Source organism: Chiloscyllium plagiosum, unplaced genomic scaffold, assembly GCF_037043375.1.
Source record: "Chiloscyllium plagiosum isolate Xiang-an unplaced genomic scaffold, Cpla_swu_hap1 HiC_scaffold_23, whole genome shotgun sequence".
In the NCBI taxonomy this organism is placed as follows: domain Eukaryota; kingdom Metazoa; phylum Chordata; class Chondrichthyes; order Orectolobiformes; family Hemiscylliidae; genus Chiloscyllium; species Chiloscyllium plagiosum.
The window spans coordinates 8,514,261-8,540,050 of NW_028270161.1; the positions used below are offsets into that span (position 1 = coordinate 8,514,261).

The window sequence follows — 25,790 nt, forward strand, 5'->3', positions numbered from 1 at the left end:
GTTAATGTTAGTGCACCAGGTAGCGTTGTCAGACAGAGAGACAAAGGGTTCAGGTATGTAGTCTTTTTTTAAAAAACAGTTGTGTCACGGGTAGACAGGGTGGTTAAGGCAACATTTAGCATGCTTGCCCGCATTGCTCAGTCCATTGAGTATAGGACTTGGGACATCATGTTGAGGTTATATGGGATGTTGGTAAGGCCACTTTTAGAGTACTGAGTATAGTTCTAGTTGCCCTGCTATAGGAAAGATATTATTAAATTGGAGAAGGTTCAGAAAATATTTACCAGTATATTGCCAGGACTACAGGGATTCAATTATAAGGAGAGGCCGGATAGACTGGAACATTTTTCACGAGAGTGTAGCAGATTGACAGGCAACTTTACAGAAGTTTATAAGATCATGAGAGGCATGGATAAGGTGAATAGCAAGAATTTTTCCCAAGGGGAGGGGAATTAAAATTACGCCCACTAGTTTTGAAAGTGAGAGAAGAAAAATGTAAAAGTAAACTAAGGGGCAACTTTTTCAGAGGGTGGTTTCTACGTGGAAACGAACTGCTAGAGAAAATGGTAGATGTACGTACAGTTATAATATTTAAAGGGCATTTGGACAGGTACATGAAAAGGGAATGTTTATAAGAGTACAGGCCAAACGCTGGCAAATGGGACTAGCTTAGCTTGGGTTGCATAGATGAGTTGGAGCAAAAGGGTCTGTTTCCATGCTGTATGACTATGCTTAATGGCTGCTGAAATAGTAGATTTCCAGCATCTGCAGTTTTCTTTTTTTATATAGCTGTGGAACAGTTTAAAATTAGAGTAGTCACCCTCTTAAAGTACAGAATTCTCTCTCTGAGGATTGAGTGTCTTTTGAAGTCTTTCCCAAACAGTGACAGAGGAAGGATCATTGAATATTTTTAAAGGCAAGGGTTAGAATGGTTTCCTCGATAGGCAAACGTCTAAGGGCATTGGGATAGGCAGGAAAGTGAAGTTGAGACCACAAACAGACCAGCTATGAAAGTGCAGCAGGCTCCAAGGGGGATGAGTGGCTATGACCTTCTCTTAATTTGTATGTTCATGTGTCAGTCTGATTCAGCGAGACAGAGTGGCTGAGGAACACAGCAGAATCAATAGCAAGGATGCAGAATTTGTTGAAGGGATGAAAATAAAAAAAAAGAGACTCTGGGCTCAATGCCAATCTGGGCACAAATTCCATTTGTTTTAAGGAGCATTTCTTTTCTACTCAAGTTTTCTGTCAAACTCACTCACATACAGAGTATAAACTCTGACATGAATGGCAAGCATTCTAGAGTGCAATTTCTTAAAACTTTTCGCACTAAATCAGCAATATACTTGTCAGTAGTAATTTTATTAATAAAGTTCATAATTGGTATATCAGAAAAAAGGTAACGAGTATCAAGTAATCTGATTTTAAATAACTTAAAAACAAAGCTATACAAAACCATTTACGAGGTACATTGGAATGCAGTAGTCAGTTTCTTAGGAAGCAGGAAAAGAAAGTTTTTAAGACCTATCAATACTCTTGCACCTAAAAAAACCACAAAGACAAGCAAGGAGCACAATTAGCAGCATATTGCAACTGTCATTATATCTGAGCAAGGAGGTGGGATAGGGCAATGAGGCAACTATAATGGAAGCATAAAGGAGAATGAAGACAAGATACTGTGCCATTGTTGCTGTCCAAGATGATGTTGCTCACACCAATGACAAAAGCAATGCTAATGAAACTAAATATCTCCAGCTTATATAGACTCAGCTTTCAGCCTATCTGGAAGCCTAAAATTATAATTAACCTCGTAACCTTTGACAAAGCCTCAAAGCTCCCAATCATCTAAGGGGATCAAAATTGATCACTGAGCCAAGGTCTCACAGAAAGACCAAAATGGTACGCTTTGATTTGTAGTTAACTGCTGCAAGAATACAACTCGGTCTAGCTATAGCTTCATAATGTTGGTCATGGACTTTTAAAGCGCGATTCACCATAATGCCCAAACCCATAATTCACAGTGGCATCAATTATTTTGCAATACAGTCTATAGAGCTTCTGGTGAAGTTGTAGGTTAAAAGTCTACAATATAATGCTGCACTTCAAATACATGTTCAATACCCAAAAACAAATTATCTTTTCAAAAAAAAAAATTACTTTCTTGGAAAAGGATCAATACAGTTTGAAAGACATTCATCATTTCAGTTCACCAAGCACACAGGTGTAAAAGAATGTTCTATGCATTGGTCTTAAGTGGACAGATCTCAGATAAGGATTAATGATAGCATCTTAGTAACTGGTGAGCAAGCCCTATTACATAACACGAAAACTAGAAATGAGTCATTACATTTAAAAAGAAACAAAACAAAAATGAAATGATTCACTGGGATAAACAGGGATAGAAGTGCATTGATTTGTCACTCAATACAAAATCCTTAAAAAAAAATCATTTTTGCATGGATAATATCAACAATGGTAGAATTTTTTTCATTGCACTTAATTACTAAATGACATGAATATAAAATGTGTAATTTTCCTTCTCAGAATGCCTAATACACATTCTTTTCAAATGTGTAAACCTTTCAAAACGATAGAGGTAACCTACGTCTACAACAAGATCATCCGATGGACAACTGCAGGTTAAATTCAAACCCACGTAATGTTAGCTAACATTTTGTTCCGAAAATGTTTTTCATTTGGCTCTGATAAAGCAGAAAAGGTTCACACAATTAGCTATGCAAAACATGACTGAGCTTTATGAAAATCATGTCTCCTTGAAAAGTGAGAAAGAACTTTCAATGAGAAACAACTGCATTGCCTGGAAACAGGACATTAAATTTTAAAAAAAGAAATTCCACAACTTTGTGTTAAATCCATTCCAACAGCTTTAGAGGAGAAACAAAAATATCAAACTGTGTTTAAAATGGACAAATGATAAGTGGTACACTACAAAATTGATGCTGATAGAATCTCAGATTCTAACAGTGAAAAATCACTCAAAAAGAATAACTACACCCTTCAAACTAAAAAAGGAGCCCACAAACTCTTTCGATTTATACTGAAAATGGGTAGCAAGCAATTTTTCATTATAAAACAATTCCAGAAATAATGTAAAGAAGCAAAATTTCAAAACTGGGCTTGGCCATTAAAAACACTGAATAGGAAACTCAGGTTTTTTAACTAAGTCTGAGTTGCACTTTTTTGCATTTTTTGGAGGGTTTTATACCATAATGCCAAGCACATTTTCTCATCATACCTTATAAACTCACCTCATTAACTACTTACCTGACCCATTTGGCATTAGTCATATCTTATTCCAGCCCTTCCATACCACATGCCATTTCCAGAACAATTCACCACTCAGCAGATATTCACGAAAACAGAAACATTCCTTGCAGCTGTGCTATCTTTAAAGCCACTATGCACCTGGATGAACAATGACATTCTGAAGCTGCCTGTTCATTGGCAGACAGAATTCGAAGATGATGGAGAAGGGGAAAATGACACTGATTCTACAACAGGGATTTGGAGACACTGGTCAAAGGAATGGTGCAAACGAGAAAGCACCTCCCAGAGAACCAGCAGAGGAGATCACGTCACCAGACTCTGGCAGCCTGGTCAGAGATCAGAGTCAAAACGTGCCGAAAAGCACAGCCAGTCAGGCATCATCTGAGGAGCAGTAGAGTTTTGAGCATAAGCTTTTCATCAGGAATGTGATCACTTTCTCCCTAGTCAGAGATCATTACCTGGGCCAATGCCAACTCCACAGTGCGAAAAGATGACAAGCAGTGACAGAAGGTCAAAGAACTTGGCCATTTGCTACAATAAATGCCACATAGTCTTTTCTCTTCCACCTCCCACTTCATCCATTTTGCCACTGTACCCATCCCACAACAACGCTCATGCTATACCATTCACATTACTGCTTGCAACATTTTCCCCTCACTTTCTCTCTCCCTTCATACCAACCACTCAACACCAACCCAGCACATCCTTGTTGCTGCCTACCTTGGAACACCTTAACATGTGTCAAGCATCTGCACTAGCAGTAGCCGTCATGCCATCCACTTTCATTTCACTCAATTTCTCTCATCATAGAAGAAGAAAGCCAATAACAGTGCAGAAAGCCTGTATGGTTGGGCAGTTATGAAATATTAGGCTCCACACCCCATACGAGGAGCCCTTACAAGGAGATGACTGGGAGAACTCCTATGGGGATGCTCAAATATCCATATCCCACCAGCTAATTAAGAACCACTCTTCATTCCACTGTAACTCATATCAATCCCATTGCTGGTGTCATCCATTTCACTCCATTTCTAAACATTGGCAGTTACAACTTTTCCCTCTTTATTACTGGGATATCCAGGACCTCGGGAAAGAAATAACCACCTCTGCCCAAAATCACCTACTCAACTCATGGTGAAAAGCCAGCTCCTTTAGAAGTCAACTCTTTGACCAGTGATGGTGAGTCCACCAAGGTGTAGAATCAACGAAGTTGCCTCCTACATCTCCCCACCACCTCAAAAACAGACATCTCTATGGGTACATTAGACTGAAGAAATATAGTACCACAATCCGGTCAGCATCTTACTGCAACAGTTCGATAGCTGGCCAAAGAAGTAACACCCTAGGCCACTTACATCTGGAGGCTTGTTGGAGATCAGGATGGAAAGGATCCGGTTTTGTTTGCAATGAAGGACCTTGTCCACATGCACAGGGCACACTGGAACATAGTTGTACATGCAGTGTGTTTGCTGCATAAACCGTAAGAACATGGTGCAGCTGTGAAAGTGACATAGCACATTGCTGTGCAGCAAGATGTACTCCCCTATGACTGAATACTGCTGACCAGAAAGGCAAGCTGTTTGGTTTTCTAGATGCAATAACTGGTATGGCAAGGCAAGAATAGTGCTAGCATGCAAGCAGGTGCTAAGTGAGGAAGCAAGCAGTCCTGGGATACAGCCTGATTCAAACCTTCAGCTGAGTCCTTCAACACAAAATGCCCATTGCCTCAGGTTCTCAATGGTTGCTGCCAGCATGCCCTGCAATACTAGTCTGTGTTTCTAGAGCTCCCTGCTAATGAATCTAAGAGGTGCCATGATGGTCATAAGGAGTTGGCAAATGTGGCTGCCACTGTCTCCAATAAGGGGTGTGACTGGTGCCTGTAGATTTTGTCCTGAGATGGCACTTGGTCCTAATGAACATGGAGGACCTTCGGAGCAAGCTATGAGTGGATGTTGACAGATATCTGCTCAGATCCACACAATCTTGTTGGCATCTATCTTGTTTGACATATTTGGTGGGACAGAAAGCTGAATATCAATTTGGCAAGTTTGGTAATTAACGAGGTGTTAAACAAACAATAATGCCTCTTTACTAGCAACTTACTGCTACATAGCAAAAAAAAAAACTCGCTGTGTGTTTTTGTTAAGTACAGAGATAGAGCAAGACCAGCAATGCAAACTTCTTGTCCCATCCTTCCACAAAATTTTGCTTCAGCCCATTTCTCCCAGGACCCTATAAAGATTAAATTCATTGTGTACAAAATCATAAATAATACAAGGAGCTGTGAAACCATCCAAAATAATTGTCAGAACTGTCAAGTGAATATGTAATGGCCTTACAATACCAAGTGGGATCTCAGATCATATTCAGTAAATAACTCAACTCATCACATTTAAAACTCCTAAAGATCCATATTTTGTTCCATTAGCTTCTTTTTGCTTCAGCATCTTCCATTTTGCCACTTAATCCCTCCTATATTCTGACATATCACAAATTTTCCTTTGTGTTTTACTTCCTTTCTCTATACTAATATAAGATCTATTACATCACTAACTTCTTCCAGTTCTACTAAAAGGCCATCAACCCAAAATGTTAATTGAATAGACCTTTATTTTTTGCAGAATATGGAAGAGTCCAAAGACCTGGATATGGAATCTCTACCCATTTACAATAGACCCCAATTTGTGTGGCAAGGGAAAGGAGGGCAGATCATGAATCACAGACAGGAAACTCAAACTCGGGCAGGGCATTTTAAAATAATGCAGAACTCAAAGAGATCTACTTTTTAGCTTTTCTAAAACTCTGAAGTCACAAATCCCAAATCTATGGAGCAGATGTAAACGCTTGTGACAGATGGATATGTTTAAGTGTAATGATCTAAAATTTTCAAATCTTCATCTCTTTAAAACATGGAATAAAAACAGCTGTAGCTGCCAGGTGTGATTAAGAGAAAAAGTATAGGTTGTCTGGTGTAGGACAGAAAACAAATTACTATGTGTTGGTGCACAGAAATTAGAGGGAGTAGGCCATTCAGTCCTTCGAGACTATGCCCCCATTCAATTTGATCATGGCTGATCATCTATCTTAATGCTATATTCTCACTGTCTCCTCGTACGCCTTGATGTCTTTTAAATCCAAAAAAAGTATGTATCTCTTTCTTGGATATATTCTACAGCCTTCAAATGGTAGAGAATTCCACAGTTTCACTATCCTCCGAGTTAAGATAGGTTTTCATTATCTTGGTCCTAAATGATTGACACAATGTATCTGGAGACTAGAACCAGGAGACACCATCTCTCTAACCAAGGAAAATATCCAAATATCCTCCTCACGGCTAGTCTGTCCAGCCCTGTTAGCATTTTGTATGTTTCAATCAGATCACCTCTTACCTTTCTTAACTCTGATTCAAAATCGAGCATGCATTCACTGCTCTTTCCTCATTAGAACTGCTAACTGTGGTATCAGCCTTATGAACCTCTGCTGCACTTCCTCTCAGGCAAATATGTCATTTTAGGTAGGGTGACCAAGTCTACATACAATATTCCTGGTGGAGTCCTATCAAGGCCCTGTACAACTCCACTAAGATACCGCTACTTCTGAACTCATTTCCTCTTGCAAAACTCCATTTACTTTGCAAACTGGTTGCTGAACCTGCCTCATCAACAAATATAAAAGAACCAGCTCTCTCTGTATATCCTCACTCCCCAATATAGCATCATTTAAATGAAACTCTGTTTCTCACCAAAGCATATAACTTCACATTTAGTCATGTATTGCATCTGCTATGTATTTGTCTACTGACTCAATTTGCCTAAAATCAGCTTGAAGCCTCCTTGCATCGTCCTCACAACACTGCTCAATTTTACGTCAATGAACATGAAAATGTTGCATTTGATTCCCTTTTCCAGGTAGTTTAATCTTGAATAGCTGGGGCCTAAGCATTGATCCTTGTGTGCCCTACTAGTCACTACCCACCACTTGGATAAAGATATATTTATTCTCCATGCTGCTTCCTGTCTGTCAGTCAATCAATTCTTGATCCATGCCAATATATTACCCTCTGGTCCATTTACTTTAACTCTGCCTACTAGCCTTTTATGAGGGACCTTCTTAAAGCCTTCTTAAAATCCAAATACAGCACATTCACTGGTCCTCTAAGTTACATCCTCAAGAAACTCCAGTAGATTTGTGAAACATGATTTACCTTTCCTAAACCCATTCTGGCTTTGTCCAATCCTATTAATACTTCCCAAATACACTGATGTTACATCTCTTATAATAGACTCTTGCTTTTTCTTCACTACTGAAGTGAGGCTAAATAGTTTGTAATTCTGATTTTTTTTAATTCTCCACCTCCTTTTTAAAATAATGGTGTACACTTGCCACCTTCCAAACTGTAGGAACTGCACCACAGTCTGGAAGATGACCACCAATGCATTCAATATTTCCAGGGCCACGTTTTGTTTTAGTACTCTGGGATGCAGATTACCAGTCCCTAAAGATTTGTCAGTTATCAACCCGATTAAATTTCCCCAGCAGCATTTTCTTACTAATACTGATTCCCTGCAATTTTGCCCTCGTACTAGAGTGTTAGTTCCTTAAAGAGTTTGAGGTTATTTGTGCCCTCTTTTCTAAAGACTGAGCCAAACTATGTGTGCAATTATTCTGTCATTTCTTTATGATTTTTCCCAGCTTTTGTAGACTCTTACATTTGTCTTTAGTCAACTTTTTCTCTTCACATAATCTATGTAAACTTTGATGGTCAGTTTCTGTGTTACCTGCAATTTTACACTCATTTTCCCCAACTTGATTATTTTTTTTGTTATCTTTTGCCGAATTCTAAAATGCTCCCAATCCTTAGGCTTACCATTTGTTCCTGGCAATTTTACATGTCTCCTCTTTGGATCAAATACTATTCTCAATTTCTTTTGTGAACCATGGTTTTGTCCTTTATTTTAGTGCCAGACAAAAAAAGAATAATTCTGAAGACGTGCTATTCTGAGTAAGGGTCGGTGGACATGAAACTTTAACTGTGCTTCTGTCACTTCTGGTATTTTACATGATATTGGTCAAAACTCACTTCCACAACCACATCACATTCTTCAGGGACTGCCTCAGACTAAGACTCACCCCACATGGATTCCAACTGAAGTTTCATCCTTTGCGTTTTGAATCCAATCAAGATCACAAGTATCTCTGATGTACAATACTCCTCAGACAGCAGTTCTTACTACATTCAGAGATCCACACTCAGTGCCATGCATCGTCATATGCACATTCTCAACCTCCATCCATTAGCACTGCCTCATGCTCACTCGGAGTTGCCCTGTTGTCTCTAGTTCCACCCCAACTCATTCAATGTTCTAGCAAGAAACATTTTCTTTTCCTTTCAGGCATGAAGGATTGCAAGATGCAACACTTAGAGATACCCACGCCCCTCTGGAACATTCCTCCCCTCCCCTCCCCTCTCATTCCATCCCCTCTAACCTTCTCCTGACAGTCTCCTTACTAGTTCCCATCCTTGGTAACCCTACAGCTATGTCTCTGTAATTGCTAATATTATATAACTGTTCACATCTATTTACTTACACTGCTAATTCATCTACTTTATTGAAAATGCTCCATATGTAAAGACACAAAGCCTTTAAACTTGTCTTTTTAACCTTGTTAGTCATCAACGCTCTATTTTGCATTCTGTCTCCTATTTTTTAGCCCCTGCTTTTTGAGTCACTTTTGCTTCTAACATTTCTCTTTTGTTTCTATTCTTCTTTATCCCTCCTCTAATTGCCTGCTCAGATTTTCATTCCCCTGCATGTCTAGTTTAGCTATCTCAATACATTTCTTTGTTGATATTTCCCAAGGGCTGTTATTATAGCAGAGAACATTATGAATGCTTGACGGTGTTTCAAAAGCTTCAATAGTAATTATCGCAGTAGTGTTGCAAAGTACACATTGATTCTCAGTTTCAAGACTACGAGATTAATTGCTTTTGACATAGCTCAAGAATAGAGCTTTGTTTTAGTACAGCTTAAACACAAGGGCCTTTAAAACATTGAGTTGATTTCATGATCGGCAGTGGGTTTTTTTCAGTGTTAATTGTACATTAATGAGAGCTCACTTTAAATTGTTAGTTGTTTTTTCCCATCCCAGTACAAATGCTAAAACCTATCAATCATGGATATGGAGTGACTGGCTATGGAGATTTCATAAGAATTATCAGGCGTCATGCTGGTTGTTATACACCAAGCAAGACCCCCTCAAAATACTTTAACAAGGTAGCCTACACCCTAACTTTTTCTTATTTTAAAGGTAGATGTGAAGTAGATATTCTAGGTGTGATGCAGCTGGTCAAATCACTCAGCTTTAAGCAAAACAGTTCATTTAAACACTATATTTGAAACATGAACAAAAGAAAACAGAATCACAAATAACTTCATGATTGGAAAACTTAACTGATTCGATACAGTAACTTAACTAAGGAGCTGTTCCAATTCCCGTAACATCACATAAACATACTCCTTGGCAAAAGGGAAACTCAAAAGCAGGTTCTTACAGGCAGGAGAGATTTCAGAGAGAAAAGCCAGTCAAGAAACATCTGCTGAAGCATGGAAACTTTTCTTGCTGCAGCAGCTTCTGCTACAGATAAACCAGCAGCTTCCCTCTTTTGCATCTAAACTGCATTACAAAAAACCTGAACTGGGAAAACTGGCCACTCCCCTGCCATTGTTAAAATAGACATTGCAGAACCTCCACCTTTATTAACTCTTGAAAAAAAACCAAGGATAACATAACCTTGTTAAAGTGACAGCATCATGGCATGGTAGAAAGTGAGTGGGAGCGTGCAAGAATTCGCATGGAGGTGGGTTGACAGTAAAAGGCTACAAGTCAGCCAAACAACGTTTCATACAATTGGGCGGAAGTCCAAGAGAACCAAGGAAACTGTCAACACAGTTCAGCATCACACTCTCTCTAACACACACGCACACACAACACTGAGTGTCCTTTAAATTAAAGAGAGTGTGCTAAAGAAATTTCCCCACTCAAATGACTTGCCATAGCAGTGAAAATTCAGTCCCATGATTTTTTTCTCCTCTTTACAAATACTGCCTAACTTGCTGAATATTTCCAAAATGTTCAGCTTTTATCACAAATCATCTCGAATATGGCAATTCACAGCCCACCTCTTCCACACATTCTGGAGAACATGGAGATAAGTAAATTTCCTGACTGACCAGCAAGTGCTAATGATCTCACTGTGCTTTTGGAATTTCTCTATGCAGTGATCATCATACAGAACCTTTTTATTTAAAAAAAAAGATAATGTATGGCATTGTAAATACAACATTATTTCACTGCTCGCGCAATTAAAGCAGTTTGATCAGCTCACCTGAAGGAAAGCGAGGACATATCGAATACAATATGCATCAATAGAAGGGTTTCAGAAATTTATGTTAGCTAATCAACAAGAAAATATTGCTACCATAGTCTGCAATGCAGAGTCTTCAGAATTTGATGAGCAAGGCTCTCATCCCAATATTAAAATCTTTATCACGTGAAACTGGTTATCCATCTTGTTTTGATTTTAATTACTATTCCAAGGGAAACTTGTCTTGTAAACATTATAGCCAGAAGCATAACATAGATGAAATTTATGACAATAATGTAATTCAGAGGGAGGAAAAATTCAATGCATTAAAATTGTGTTAATACAGCATCTAGCAAGTTCACACATGCAATATTTTCCCTAAAATTTCTGTCCATCTCTGTTTAGCACAGTCAGGTGTTTCATTACTGCATTTAATATTCTTGAAAACTTAAACCAAAAGTACAGTGGTACGAGTTGACACTTTTTTAAAATATGCCTTTCAGAAATACATTTCATATTATAACAGTGGGAGAAGAAAAGCTGCATTACATTTTAGATTAGATTAGATTAGATTAGATTACTTACAGTGTGGAAACAGGCCCTTCGGCCCAACAAGTCCACACCGCCCCGCCGAAGTGCAACCCACCTTTACCCCTTACCTAACACTATGGGCAATTTAGCATGGCCAATTCACCTGGCCTGCACATCTTTGGACTGTGGGAGGAAACCGGAGCACCCGGAGGAGACCCACGCAGACACGGGGAGAATGTGCAAACTCCACACAGTCAGTCACCTGAGGCAGGAATTGAACCCGGGTCTCTGGCGCTGTGAGGCAGCAGTGCTAACCACTGTGCCACCGTGCCGCCCAGGGTGATAGATAGAAGCTACAGGGACATAGTTACGCCAGAAGCATAACATAGATGAAATTTATGACAATAATGTAATTCAGAGGGAGGAAAAATTCAATGCATTAAAATTGTGTTAATACAGCATCTAGCAAGTTCACACATGCAATATTTTCCCTAAAATTTCTGTCCATCTCTGTTTAGCACAGTCAGGTGTTTCATTACTGCATTTAATATTTTACTTAAACTACTGACTCTAAAATACAATGAATTCAATTAATCATTGCATAAATACAGGCAAACCCAAAACAAGCAAAAAAAAGTAAAAAAATAAAATGAAATTTTAGGATGTGGAATGCATTTTTTTTAATTTCCTCATATAACATCAGCTAATCTATAAAAATCAGCTAAAAGCTGCATGGCACTAGACCTGCTTTGTGGATTTCACTGCTGGTGGTCTGTTCTGGACTCTAAGTGACCCTTGACCATACTCAACCAACATTTGCCCAAACTCCCAATGCCCAAAACACCCTACTGAAATCCAAATTCTAGCACAGTCAGAGCTGCCAGATTTGACAGAATTTATTTGCATTGATAAATACAATCTATATTTGTGCTCATGATGGTGACACTATTTCACCGCAAGCCCTCATAAAAGAACTCCAGGTGGTTAAGTGACTAGAGTTAGAAACTCACTCACTGCTCCTGGAGTGATGCTTCAACTATCTAGACACCCCTGCCTCACACTAATCCTGCAAGTCAACTTTGCAGCAAGGGACATCAGGTTCCTTCAATTATTGTCAGCTTTGAATGCTAAACATCAACATCAAGATCAGTTTTTCTCAGAATTGTTATGCTGCAGAAGGAAGCCATTCACCCATCATGTCACTTGCTCCCCCAATGAGCATTATGGCTTAACTGAATTCTCATGCCTTTTCTCCACATAACCCTATTGTTAAAATATGAATAATTTTCTCATTTTTATTCACTGAACATCCAAGAACTGTCACTGTTTTGTGCCATCAATTGCAATTATTTCTTAAAATGCATTAAAATTCATCAATCCTACCTTCAGGAGGTCTCAAAGACTTTTTATTTTGTGAACACCATCCAACAGGGTGTAAATCAGCAGTCATGACATCACACCAAAAATCTGCCCTGCGATCATCTCCATATCCACTGTAGCGCAGGAGTAAAAGCTGACCACATGTGGTAATGATTGTTGCTACCCAATAGGTGTCAGGATTATTTTTATTAGCAACTTCCAACTTCATCCCTGGCTGGAAACTACTCTGGAGGCTAACCTCAACCTGCATTAAAACAAAATGCCAATCATTTAGTAAGTTAATTGTAACTAGTTATGTTCAGATTCAGTTTATGGCAGGCAATGGCTAAACACAATCCCCATAAAAATACTGCATAATAACATGAATAGAAACAAATCTTTTCATCCAGAAGTTCAATGCTGACATTTATTATCTATCCAAACCTCCTCTCACCCTTCATCATGAGCTTCTATCAATATAGACTCCTTGCTCTGGCATGTACTGATCAAGCTTAACCAAAAAGAGGAAGATTTTTCTCTCAGAGGGTTGCGTGTCTTTGTAACTCCTTGCCACAGACAGCTGTGGGGACAGAATCCTGGGTTGAGCCAGGGGAAAGAGGGGAGGATTCTTGATCAGTCAGGGAATCAAGGGTCGTAGGGAAACAGCAGGAAAGTGTATGTGAGAAGTGTTGTATCAGGCATGATCTTATCGAATGGTCAAGCAAGCTCAAAGGCGCAGAATAGCTTACTCCTGTTCCAATTTCTTATGGTCTTTATCCTAAATGCATCAATGCTACTCATCCAAACCAATCCCTGTAGTACTTAGTTCCACATCCTTATCATCGCCTAAAGAAAGTTTCTTCTGAATTTCTTAAGGGTAACCACACTATCATACTTCAAGGCACTAATTCTTGGCTCTCCCACAAGTAAAGTCATCTTTTGTATGTTGATCTTATGAACCTTTTTGATTATCTTAAAACACCTCTACCAGGTCACCCCAAATCTTCTCTTTTCTGGTTCAGCTCCAGTATGTTCAATCTTTCCCAATATGTAACCTCATTGTTATGGCATCACTTGAATAACTTTGTTTTACACCTTCTATAATATTTCCATGTTCTTTTTATAATATGGAAATGAGAAGTGTTCATACCACGAAGGTCTGATCTAACCAAGACCTGTGTAAATTTAAACTGAAAAGGACCGCAGATGCTATAAATCAGAAACAAAAATAAAAATTGCTGGAAAAGCTCAGCAGGTCTGGCAGCATCTGTGGACAGAATTCAGAGTTAATGTTTCAAGTCAAGTGACTCTTCATCAGAACTCCTGCTTATCAAAGACTTTTAATAATCTGAACAAATTACATTTGTGCCATCACACTTGTTTATCATTTGCACTGTAGTGAAGGGAATGGAATGGAATGGAATAATTCAATAGGGTTTGTCATGCATTTTGAGGCCAAACAAAGAGAGATCCAATAACAAAAGATTTTATAATGGAGTTTAACCTTAATTAAGATGGTGACTTAATAATTTTTTTATGTAGTTGTTGTGCAAGCCACATATGACAACACCTTTTGACCTGACATCATATTACAATGTACTCATTAGGCTTTAGATAAGCCTGAACAATCAATATGGGGCCACAGGCACCCAGAACATGGTCCATGAGACTTTCACAAAAAGATTATATATAAAGTATTAGCCCTATTTCCACACTGAAAATCTATAGTTCCATAAAATGTGACACTGCATTTGAACGCGAAACAAACTTTTTAAATTTTCAAAGTACAATTAATCGCAATTTTCAAATTAAATTAAAATTGAGCATGCACTACTCTGCTTTTAAATTTTTAATGGGATGGGAGCTTGGTTAACAAGCCCAAGATTTTTGTCCGTTGTTAGTTTCCCTAGAGCAGGTTGTGGTAAACTGTCTTCTTAAATCACTGCAGTCCATGCAGTGCAGGTAAATCCTGCTGTTAGAAAGGGAGTTCAAGGTTTTTGCCCCAGCAACAGTGAAGAAATAGTAATACAGTTCCAAGTCAAGCTGTTGCAAAGCTTGGAGGGGAACTTTAAAGTGATATTGAAGAAACCTTGGTGAGTGGATGTGCACCAGTTGGATGGAGTGAACATTTAAGGCAAAGGATGGGTTGCCAACAGACAGCTGCTTTGTCCTGGATGTTGGGACAGCTTTGAGTGTAACAAATAGCACTTCGATAGCTGCTGCCAGTTGATATTATGCCTCCAGTGCTCAGACTAAGTAAAAATATTGACCAGTTTTAAATGCAAGCTCAGAATTTGCTCATATACACATATAATGCTTGGCGCTGTTGTACTGGGCGACATTAGTCACTCTCTCTGACCTAATTTTACAGCTCTTACATCTTAGAACTGCAGAGCTATTGCATTGGAAAGTTAAGATAGATAACGTAGTAAGTTATAGTTGTGACTTTCTGGCATTCTCTCTTTTAACTGAACTGCAGGCCACTGCTGTTTCCACTTCAGCACTGGAAAACCTCCTATTGGGCCTGCAGTTTCGAGATCCTGCCTGTTCTGTTTGGGCAATGAGTTTGGCCATTAATTGTGACCCAATTTGATTGTAAAATTCAGTCCCTATTATCTCCGACAATCAAATAATTTATTTTGGCTCTGTAGATACTATATACACCCAAAGTATCTAGAAATTTTCCAACATATCAGAAAAACACTCAAAGCATATTTGGTAAAAAGACAAACTCAATATATTGTTGGAGTGGATTTCATCTGCATGACATCCTGTTGTTTGGTTTAATTTTATTTCCATTTTAACAGTCTTTAATAGACCCACAAAAAAGCTATTTACACAAAAGTGAATATATTTAGTTTACTTTGCTATTGCTTAATTTTTGATTAGTAGAGTGTACACAGCACTTTAAGTGTCACTTACTAAAAATAGCTCAATTAATCTCTGATAATATACTTTATGGCAGTGATTCATTTAATTAAATAGCTCTGGTGCAAACCCACAAGACTGAAGCTTCCACAATTATCCACAACCAAAAAGGTTACCTTGAACACTCTACCAACAATTTTATTTCAGCTGATAAATATTTTAATAAATACATTAAATGTTGGTTGTAGTTGTAAACTTTACACACCAAGTTCACAAGGGAAATGCCATGTCGGTGGGAGAGTGGTTGAATATACATTATACAATTTATGACTTTACATTATTACAAGTAGAATGTTGTTTTCAGCAGATTACTAGAAAATTAAATGCACACACTACATTAACCTTTAGTCACAGAACCATAAATAATGTTGACTGTATTTTTAATTAAATCATAGCAAAAAGGTACATCGATTTAGGTTTTTATTTAAAACATATTTGAGTAACTGCTGCTGTTCCACCATAAAGATAAGCATACTGTATAGTATAGAACAACCTACCTTTAAAAGGTTATTAATTATAAACTACAGATTGGGGGCAACACTATATTGGGCATTAATTTCATTATATTTCAAGAACCAACATACATACATGTTTGAACGAGTTGTGGGGTGCAGGACTTGCACCAGTTTCTTCAAGATAATCATCCCAGTTGAAGTCAAGGTCCTCACCTCCAGAGCCGACATCTGTTTAAAACAAGATGAAGCTGATAAGTAAGTTTACCTTATTTAAACTGAAGTACCACACAGTTACCCTTCAACACATTTTTCTACCCTATGGGCTGTACTTGAAATAGTCCACCTATCAAAAGCAAAATTCTCTAAAGATCATAATGTTAAGATAAAGAGTATTATCACTGTTGTGAAAAGGGGTTTGATGATTTTCATGAATTTCAAATCATTTGACTCTGCAACTGACTGGAACTCTGAGTCAAGTACAAAAATCAGCAATATTTGTACATATTGTTGACTATAAAACTGAGTTTGAGGTGATGCAGTAAAAAACTTGCAACTAGACTGAAAGAAAGTGCAAGGAGGAAGAGTTATGAGCAAGGAATGAACTTTATATAATTTACAGTTAGAAAACAAGGACCTCATTAAACACAGCTTATTTAAACACAGATATTATCTACCAAAAATGGTGAAAGAAGCAATCATTTATGTGTCACAATGGCATAGGTAATACACTAGTTTGTGAACCCAATCAGGATTAGAGGTATTTCTGAGACGTATAACTCTCGTCAGACAGCTGCGCCTGTCACAACCTGAGATCCACACTCAGTGCCATATGACATCACATGCACAAGGTCAAACTTTCTATCCTTCAGCTCTGCCTCACACGATCTCGAATCTGCCCAGTCCCAAGTTCTATTTTATTTATCATCTTAGAGTCATAATCATACAGCAGTGCAGCACAGAAATAGACCCTTTAGTCCAACTCGTCCACGCTGACCATATTTCCTAAATAAACCTAGTCTCATTTGCCAGCATTTGGTCCATATCTCTCTAAACCCATCCTATTCATATACTCATCCAGATGCCTAGCCTCCACCACTTCCTCTAGCACCTCGTTCCATACACGCATCATCCTCTGCATAAAAAGGTTGCCCTTTAGATCCCTTTTAAATCTTTACCCTCTCATCTTCGACCAATGCCCTTGAATTCTGGACTCCCCCACCCAGAGGAAAAGACCTTGGCTACTCATGCCTCTCATGATTTATAAACCTCCATAAAGGTCACCCCTCAGGCTCCGATGCTCCAAGAAAAATAGCCCCAGCCTTTTCGGCCTGTCCCATAGCTCAAAGCCCCAACTCTGGCAACATCTTTATAAATCTTTTCTGAACTCTTTCAAGTTTTTCAATATCTTTCCTATAGAAGGGAGACCAGAATTGCACAAAGTATTCCAAAAGTGGCCCAACCAATGTCCTGCACAGCTGCAAAATGATCTTCCATCTCCTATACTCAATGCACTAACCAATAAAGGCAAGCATACTAAATGCCATCTTCACTATACTGCAACTTTACTTTCAAGGAACTATGAACTTTCACTCCAAGGTCGCTTTGTTCAACACTCCCCAGGACCTTACCATTAAAGATACACAAGTTCTGCCTGGTTTGCTATTCGAAAATGCAGCACCTCATGTTAAGGACTAGGTCAGACACCCACAAAACATTTAAAGAAAGTAGCCCGGACTCTAACTTTGCTAGTTGTTTTAAGCAGGTGTAACGTGAATATTACAGGAGTGATATAGTTTTAAACAAAACAGGATTTATTTGCAAGAGTATCGAATGAAGCACAAACAGAACAGAACAGAACAGAACAGAACACAAAATATCTTAACCTGTCCGAAAACCAAACAGATTACCATAACCTAATGATGCTGTTCCAAATACCTGCAACAATCCCCATAAACACCTCTTTGCAAAAACAAAGGAAAAAAATCCCACAAAGGTTCTTACAGGAGAGATGTCAGAGAGAGGATCAGTGTGGGCCTGCTTCTTTGGGTCCAGCAGCTTCACAACTGACTGCCTGCTAAAACCAAACCAAACCAGAGAAAAGCTGAGCTGGGAGAACTAGCCACTCCCCTTTCATTGTACAAAAGTGTTTTTTTTTAATAGAAGCCTTTTGCCTGAAGCAGTATCTGTTAACTATAATCAAACTAGCCCTAAAACCATTCAAACCTAGACATCCTGGAGTCTCTGCGTTTACGAACCCTCTTGAAAAAAAAGGACAACAAAACTTGTTAAAGGAGCAGAATCGCCATACTCACATTTATCTAAATTAAACTTCACCGACCACTCATTGGCCTATTCACCCATCTGATCAAGATCCCAGAGTTAACCTTCTTCACTTTCCACTACAGCTCCAATTTTTGTGTCATCTGCAAATTTACTAACCGTACCTCCTGTGTTCACATCCAAATCATTTATATAAATGACATAAAGCAATGGACCCAGTACAAATCCTTGTGGCACTCTGCTGGTCACAGGCCTCCAGACTGAAAAGCAACCCATTCTCTGCCTTCGACCTTTGAGCTAGCTGTGTCCAAATGGCTAGTTCTCGTTGTATTCCATGCGAGCTAACCTTGTTAAGAAGTCATCCATGAAGAACTTTGTCTTATGTCTTACTGAAGTCCATATAAATCAAATCCACCACTCTGCCTTCGTCAATCCTCTTCATTACTTCTTCAAAAAATTCAATCAACTTCCTAAGACACGATTTCTCAAGCACAAAGCCATGCTGACTATCCCTAATCAGTTCTTACCTTTCCAATTACATGTGAATCCTGTCTCTCAGGATCCTCTCCAACAAGGGGCAGCACGGTGGCTCAGTGGTTAGCATTGCTGCCTCACAGCGCCAGGGACCCGGGTTCAATTCCCACCTCAAGAAACTGCCTGTGTGGAGTTTGCACATTCTCCCAGTGTCTGCGTGGGTTTCCGCCGGGTGCTCCGGTTTCCTCCCACAGTCCAAAGATGTGCAGGTTAGGTGAATTGGCCATGCTATGTTGCTCGTGGTGTTAGGTGCACTAGTCAGGGTAAATGTAGAGGAATGGGTCTGGTCGGGATGCTCTTCAGAGGGACAGTATGGACTTGCTGGGCCGAAGGGCCGAAGGGCCTGTTTCCACACTGTGAGGAATCTAATATAATCTAATCTAAACTTGTCCATCACTGATGTCAGGCTCACTAGTGCATACATCCCTGGCTTTTCCTTACCACCATTCTTAAATGGTGGCACATATTAGTGAGTCTCCAGTCTTCTGGCACCTTGCCTGTGGCGGTTGATGATATAAACATTTAGCTCTACTGCCACTCCAGGCCTCAGCCTACAAATTGGCCCATGCTCACTCTACCGTGCTCTGGGAATCGGCCCACTCAGGCTCCAGCCGTGAGGCATTTCCCTTCATCTCTCCTCCATTTTCCAGGTGGGGTAGGATAGTTTAAGAAGTTAAAAGGGGGTTGGGGACAGGGAAGAAAAAAATTGCAAAGAGGGAAGAAAGAGAAAAGAAAAAAAAAGGAAAAAGGAAAAAGGAACTGACGAACAGAAGAGTTCCAGCTGAAGTGTATTACTCTGCCACCATCTTGATCAGGTCCCAGGGACTTATCCACCTTTTTGCATTTTAAGACATCCAGCACCTCCTCCTCTGTAAGGTGGACATTTTCAAGATTTGGCTCTCTCTTTCCCCATGTTCTCTATCTTCCATATCCCTCTTCAGAATAAACACTAATGCAAAAAAAACTCAGTTACTATCTCCCCCATCTCTTGTGGCCTTGCTGATCTTCAGAGGGAGCTATTCTCTTCCTTGTTACTCTTTTGCCCTTAATATATTTGTAGAATCTCTTGTGAGATAAACAAGAAACCTTTTCTCTTCCATTCAGGTAATAAGGAACGCAAGCTCTAAACACTCAAGGGTACAGACATCCCTCTAGATCTTTCTTCCTTTCCACTTCTCTCTAACTCAATCCCTTCATCAATCCCACTGTTTGCCCTGTATTCACCAGTTCTGAAGACGACTCAGAATATTAACTTTTTCCTCTCTCTGCAGATGTTGTCAGACCTATTGGGTTTCTCCAGCATTGCCTTTGTTCCATATAAATTCGAATTTCAAAGTTTAATGGGTTGATTTCACATATACATTTCAAATTTGTTTACTAAAACATTATTGCTGATATTAATTTAATATTGGTCTAAAACTTTTGTCATGTAAATAGCTATTTTTGAATTCAGGAATTTATTTTCTTCTCCTGTCGCTTTGAATAGAGCAAGATTTACATTCATCACTTTATATCAATTTAGTGTCATTTTACTCTTAATGCAAAGGTTGAGTACCTCCAAACATATATATTTATTCAAAAAAGCCACACTGAGGGGCCTTGGTTCCCTCCCAACCCCAAAAATTAGATTTTACTTTTACAAAATTTGTTGTTGTAACAAAAAAATTCCAATACTGTACTAGCACTGACAAGAGTTGATTATAGACTTATTACAAATTATCACTAGTTTACCTGTTAAAAAGTAAAAAGTAGCTGTTTAATTTTATTTTCAATTAGTGTGTACATAGCCTCAGATTTTATAAATATAATATTACAAATCAGAAACAGAAGCTATCTTGTACCTTTGGAACTAATTTTAGCTCCAGCTAAAATTAGGTGAACATCATATCCTGCTCGATCCTGGGAGGCGACAGGTAGAAATATTAATTGTTATTTGAGAAGGTAAGGAGGAAAGATACCATCCAAAGCTGATGGATTACTAGTTAAACTGAGACTGGGATCCAATGATAATCTGTATGAATCACAGAATACTGCTTTGGAGATCACGCAAACTGAATAAACCCACGCTCTACATAAAATCAGAACTATAAACCAACTGAATCCCAAATGGTTTTTATAGCACAAGTTTAAAATGATAGTGAACAATGGCACTGACTTGAAGATCAACTGCCTCTACCTTTGTGCCTTTATCAGCAAATTGACACTGCATAGAACATTTTCCATATAAGCAGGTTGAACAATTCAAACTGACAGGACAAAAAAAAAGGTTAAAAGCAAATGTCAACAGCTCAATTTCAATTTCTCCCCTTATAAATAATATTTGCTAGTTAAGAAAGCGACACATCAGACACTAAAAACTTTTTAAAATATTTTGAAGTTCTGGTTATTTTCCTAAAAAGAAATTTACACCATTTCATACGCCCAATTTTTTTATTTATTCAATCACGGGACAAGGGCGTTGCTGGCTAGGCCAACATTTACTGCCCATCTCCAGTTGCCCACAGGATTGTTAAGAGTCAACCATATTTAGAGAGTCTGGAGTCACATGTAGGCCAGACCAGGTACAAATAGCAGTTTGCTTCCCTAAAGGACATTAGTAACCAGATGGATTTTTCCTACAGTTGACAATGTATTCATGATCATCATTTTTAATAGAATTCAAATTCCACCATCTGCTGTGGCAGGATTCAAACCTAGGTCACCAGGTCATTACCTGGGTTTCTGGATTAGCAGTCCAGCAATAAGACCACAAGCCCACCTCCCCACCAAATACTAGTTGAACTAAAAAGTGTTTTCATACTGTAATATAGATAAACTAAGTAAAAAGATTTCCATTTAAAAAAAGGTACAGCATAGTGACAATAACCCATTGTGCTACAACATAAACCAACATAATTCATTAACCTGGATGTGCTTCTTTAGGTCATAAGTGTTCAATCAACATCCAAGGTGGACATCATAGAATGGACCAGGTTAACAGCCCCAATCAGGGAGCCCTGGCTGACATATAAACAGAGGTGTCAGAGCCTCTGCTCACTCTGAGATCTGGCTCTAAGAGAGCTGGACCAATGTCAAGTGCTTCGGTGGAGTTATTTTAACCAAGAAATACTAGCTAAAAGCTTACTATTCTGACAGAAATCAATAAATTTGGATATTAGCTGAGAATCACATTTCTGATCCTTTCTTGATAAGTACATGCAAAACAAAAATGCTGCCTCCTATTCTTGGTCAGGACTACGTTGAGGAAAAGAGCACTACTAAAATGTTTAAAAGTTCTCATAATTCAGTCCTTGTTTTGAAAAATAAAAGAATGCAAAAAAATAGAATTATGCAACAATGAATTGCAAGTCTGTATTATCTGATCATTTTTGTACTGAAGTCATTTGAAAGTACACGAGTATGTATCCAAAGTATGCAAATAAGGCACTAAGCTAGACTCTACTATTCTTCCAACTTTAAGGATGGTCTTTTTGCTGCTTTTAAAAGAAAATAGACTATTATTTCTCTTCTCTCTCTAAAATGTCATTTCTATTCTATAGCGCATGAATATATGTACAGGTTCACTTTCAGTCCTTCTGAACTATTTTTCCTATCAGGTCAATGACCCACAAAGAATGTTAATATAATGTATATGCAATCACACACATTTTGTATCAATCTCCCCACCCTCACATACAGTAAAATAAAGACTTGTGACATGCTATGACAATAACACTGCACTGATAAGCTCTGATTTTGTCCTCTTGTGTCATGGCATACTTCAGCTTTGTCTGCTATATATCATTGCACTTTCCAAAACCCAATTAACATGATGTGGGAACAGAAAGTGATTTAGAAAGTGCTTTATGAGGTAACACCATGAAATCACAGAGCAAAACAAATAGAGACGGGCAGCATTTGCAGAGAAAAAACTTTTCTTTACAATCAGAGGTTTTTGAATGCTTGACCATTTTCCACCACATCCTCAAACAAACTGTATTATTCTTCAAACGTAAACCATCAGAAGAAAACAAGACTGCCTTTAGTTATATGTTTCCACCTAATTCTAAAACCTTTCAAATGATAATCACATTTAAATCTATCTCGTTCAAGTGTTTTGTTAGCTTTTTAATTAACATACAAACACCAAACTTGTACCTGAGTCATACTGCTCTCCATTTACATTGGTTGGACTTTGCGTCTTCTCTAAAAACAAAGTTGTTGATTCTTGCATACTTAAAAATGAGGCTTTTCTCCTTTCTGGTTCCAATGCCAAAAAAAGTCTGTTGGAAGTATTCAAACCATTTCCTCTGGTTTAGTTCATACCACTCAAATTGTTTCTGCAAATGAAAAGGCAAAGTAGTATGAACACTGTTTAAAAAAAAATCATGTTCATATACACCAAATAGCAGCTGACGGCAAAATACCCACAAATTTAATCTCTCCACTTTAAACATGCATTGTTTATGATTAACCAATTTTATTGCATCTCTCTGCAGGTGTAATACCTATATCTGTCAGTCTTAAGTAAAACTTGAAATCATCCAAATCAAAATTCTATCAGGAATATAACACAGAGCTGACTGCGAATTAGCTAAAGACAAATTTCAAAATGACACATTTACACATGTTGCAAGTGACTATGACCAAAGCAAAAACAGGGATTTGTCACTATTTATAACATGCATTATAGTGATTAGTCCTGTTCCCCTATTATTAAAAGTAACCACTAAATCAAAATGAATAATTCTACTTCAGACTTTTTCCTCAATTTAAATCAAGAAAAAAAAAGTCATTTCAAGTGAATATTGTGTAAATAATTTCCAAATGTCTTTCTTGTTGTAGGTGTCCAAATAAGATATGTTATAATTCAGCATACTTCACCTTAATAACATTTTTGGCTTCATAGCAAGAATAAATAGCCTATTTTATCTTGGTTACTCAGTAACGCAAATTATGTTATTGACATCAGAACACATGCACTTGTGTTACTTCTGGAGATTAACCAAGTACGTAAGAACAACCTTTTCTACCCCTGAAATAGTAACCTGCTTAATTCTAGATTTTACAGTCAGGGGAAAACATCCTTCTACTCTATTGAACCCCTTAAGAAAATTATATATTTCAATCAAATTCCGGAGATTATATATTGAATCTCTCCTTATAAGAAAACTCCATCAAAAGAATTAGTACAGCTAACTTTCATTACTCTCCTTCCCACATTAATTAACCTTCCTTAAGCAAGACATTCAAAACTACATTCAGCACACTTGGTGTGATCTCACCAGGACCTCAAACAATTACTCTTATAATCTTACTATAACTTAAACTGTGACTGATCATTACAGAATTGTTAATCCTATACAGAATCGTTCCAAACCATCACGGTTATACTCTCTTCCACCTGGCAGAAGATACAGAAGTTTGAAAACATGGACCAACAGATTCAAAAACAGCTTCTTCCCAGCTGTTATCAAAGTTCTGAATGGGTCTCTCATATTTTAAGAGTTGATCTTTTTCTGCACCTTCTCTGTAGCTGTAGCACTATAATCTGCATTCTGTTCTGTTCTATTACCTTGATGTACTTAGGTAAGATATGATTTGTCTGATTAGCACACAAAACAATATTTTTCACTGTATCTTGGTACAATAATAAAATCAAATTTATATATAGAGTGCATCCGTATTCACCTCATCACTCAAGAAACATCCAGTAAGTGTCTAACTCTATTCAAGCCCTCCACTTAGTGCCTTATTGTTTTAAAAAAATTAAAAGGGCATTAAAATGATAATATCATTTGACAAGATAATAGCTATAAACCACAAAAACTGCATGCTTACGGTACATAAATGGTTTTTGTATTGTTCAAAAGAGATTGAGCTGGAATCACATGATCTATGTTCATTGCCACCTAGTTACATGAATTGCACAAGCTTAAACATTTGTACTCATTGTTCCTGTGCAGTTATGTGGATTTTGTACTAATATACCTGGTGCTTGTCAAGTGTATTTTTGAAAAACATAACTTTTTAATCAATTCTAATGAAAACCTGCAACTTCTATATAATTAGTTTTATTTCACCTGGCGCAGGCTGGAGGCCAGCATGGACTTGTCCGTTCCATCTTCTCTGCTTGGAAAGATGGAAATTCTGAACTTTTTGTTTCTTTATTCTTCTAATTTATTCCCAAGGTTTGTACCTAGATACTGTTTGTACCCAAGATGGCATGAAGGTCTATAATGTTGGCTATTTATTTCTTTATTTTTCTAACTTATGCCTAAGATTTGCACCTAGGTACATTTGTACCTACAATGACACCAAAAGCAGCAACTTTGCAAACTTTTCACTATAATCATGCGAGTACGTGACAATAAACCTAATTCTATTCAATAAAATTCTGTTGATTTTTCCCTTCAGAGTGAAATACTGTCTTGAGAAAACTTTGAAAGTTTGGGTTTTCCTGGTGATTCCCCAGTAGTTCCCAATTACAACGAGGTTATTTGGGGAAAGAATGGAGTTCTCCACAGTATGAAGAGGGGAACAATCATCAATTATTTTTAAATGTTCAGCAGAAGGAAATTGTAGCATTGGTCAGCTCTCATCCTCTTCCCAGTCAACATTGAGAGGAAGCCTAGGAAAACAGTGTGTATGCATGATTTCCAGTTAAACTTCATCGTGGAGTCCATCTTGGCAATAGTACTAAAATATAGTATTACCCTTTTTTGTGACACTCTTGACTTCGTAAAATTGGTGGAATGTAATATTTTCCGTTTAGAAATCTGTGAAACTCAAAGACATAGACAGGCCAATCCAATCAAGTACAACAGCATGTTTTGTAAACAAATCATGAAATGTCAGTGGCAGGGGATATCAATAAGCTCTACAAAGGTATTTAGTTTAAGAACAGTTAGAGAACCAAGGAGTGTGAGATAGGAAATAAAAAACAAAAGAATTGCTAGTCAGAACAACATTAGTTGAGAGAAAGTGAGTTAACACAAGTAACTCTGTTTCCTCCAAGGATACTGCCTGACCTGTTGAGTATCCCCAGCATTTATTGTTATTTCTAGCAT

The 25,790-nt window shown here is 38.0% G+C and overlaps 1 protein-coding gene across 5 annotated transcripts in view; it reads right to left on the reverse strand.

The window, feature by feature from the left end:
• The window catches only part of sfmbt2 (Scm like with four mbt domains 2), a 221,350-nt gene that overhangs the window by 183,968 nt on the left and 11,592 nt on the right, over positions 1-25,790 (reverse strand). For 2 of the 5 annotated variants that reach the window (XM_087999352.1, XM_087999353.1), the window contains exons 3-6: positions 22,879-23,060; positions 20,583-20,640; positions 16,061-16,155; positions 12,569-12,809 (exon numbers count right to left, since the gene is read on the reverse strand). In XM_087999352.1, coding sequence (XP_087855478.1) covers positions 12,569-12,809; positions 16,061-16,155; positions 20,583-20,640; positions 22,879-22,899 — 415 coding nt within the window. In that variant the 5' untranslated portion in view covers positions 22,900-23,060. Of the gene's footprint in view, positions 1-12,568; positions 12,810-16,060; positions 16,156-19,575; positions 19,682-20,582; positions 20,641-22,878; positions 23,061-25,790 lie in introns of those variants that run through there. The other 3 variants (XM_043714123.2, XM_043714122.2, XM_087999354.1) reach the window with 2 other exon arrangements.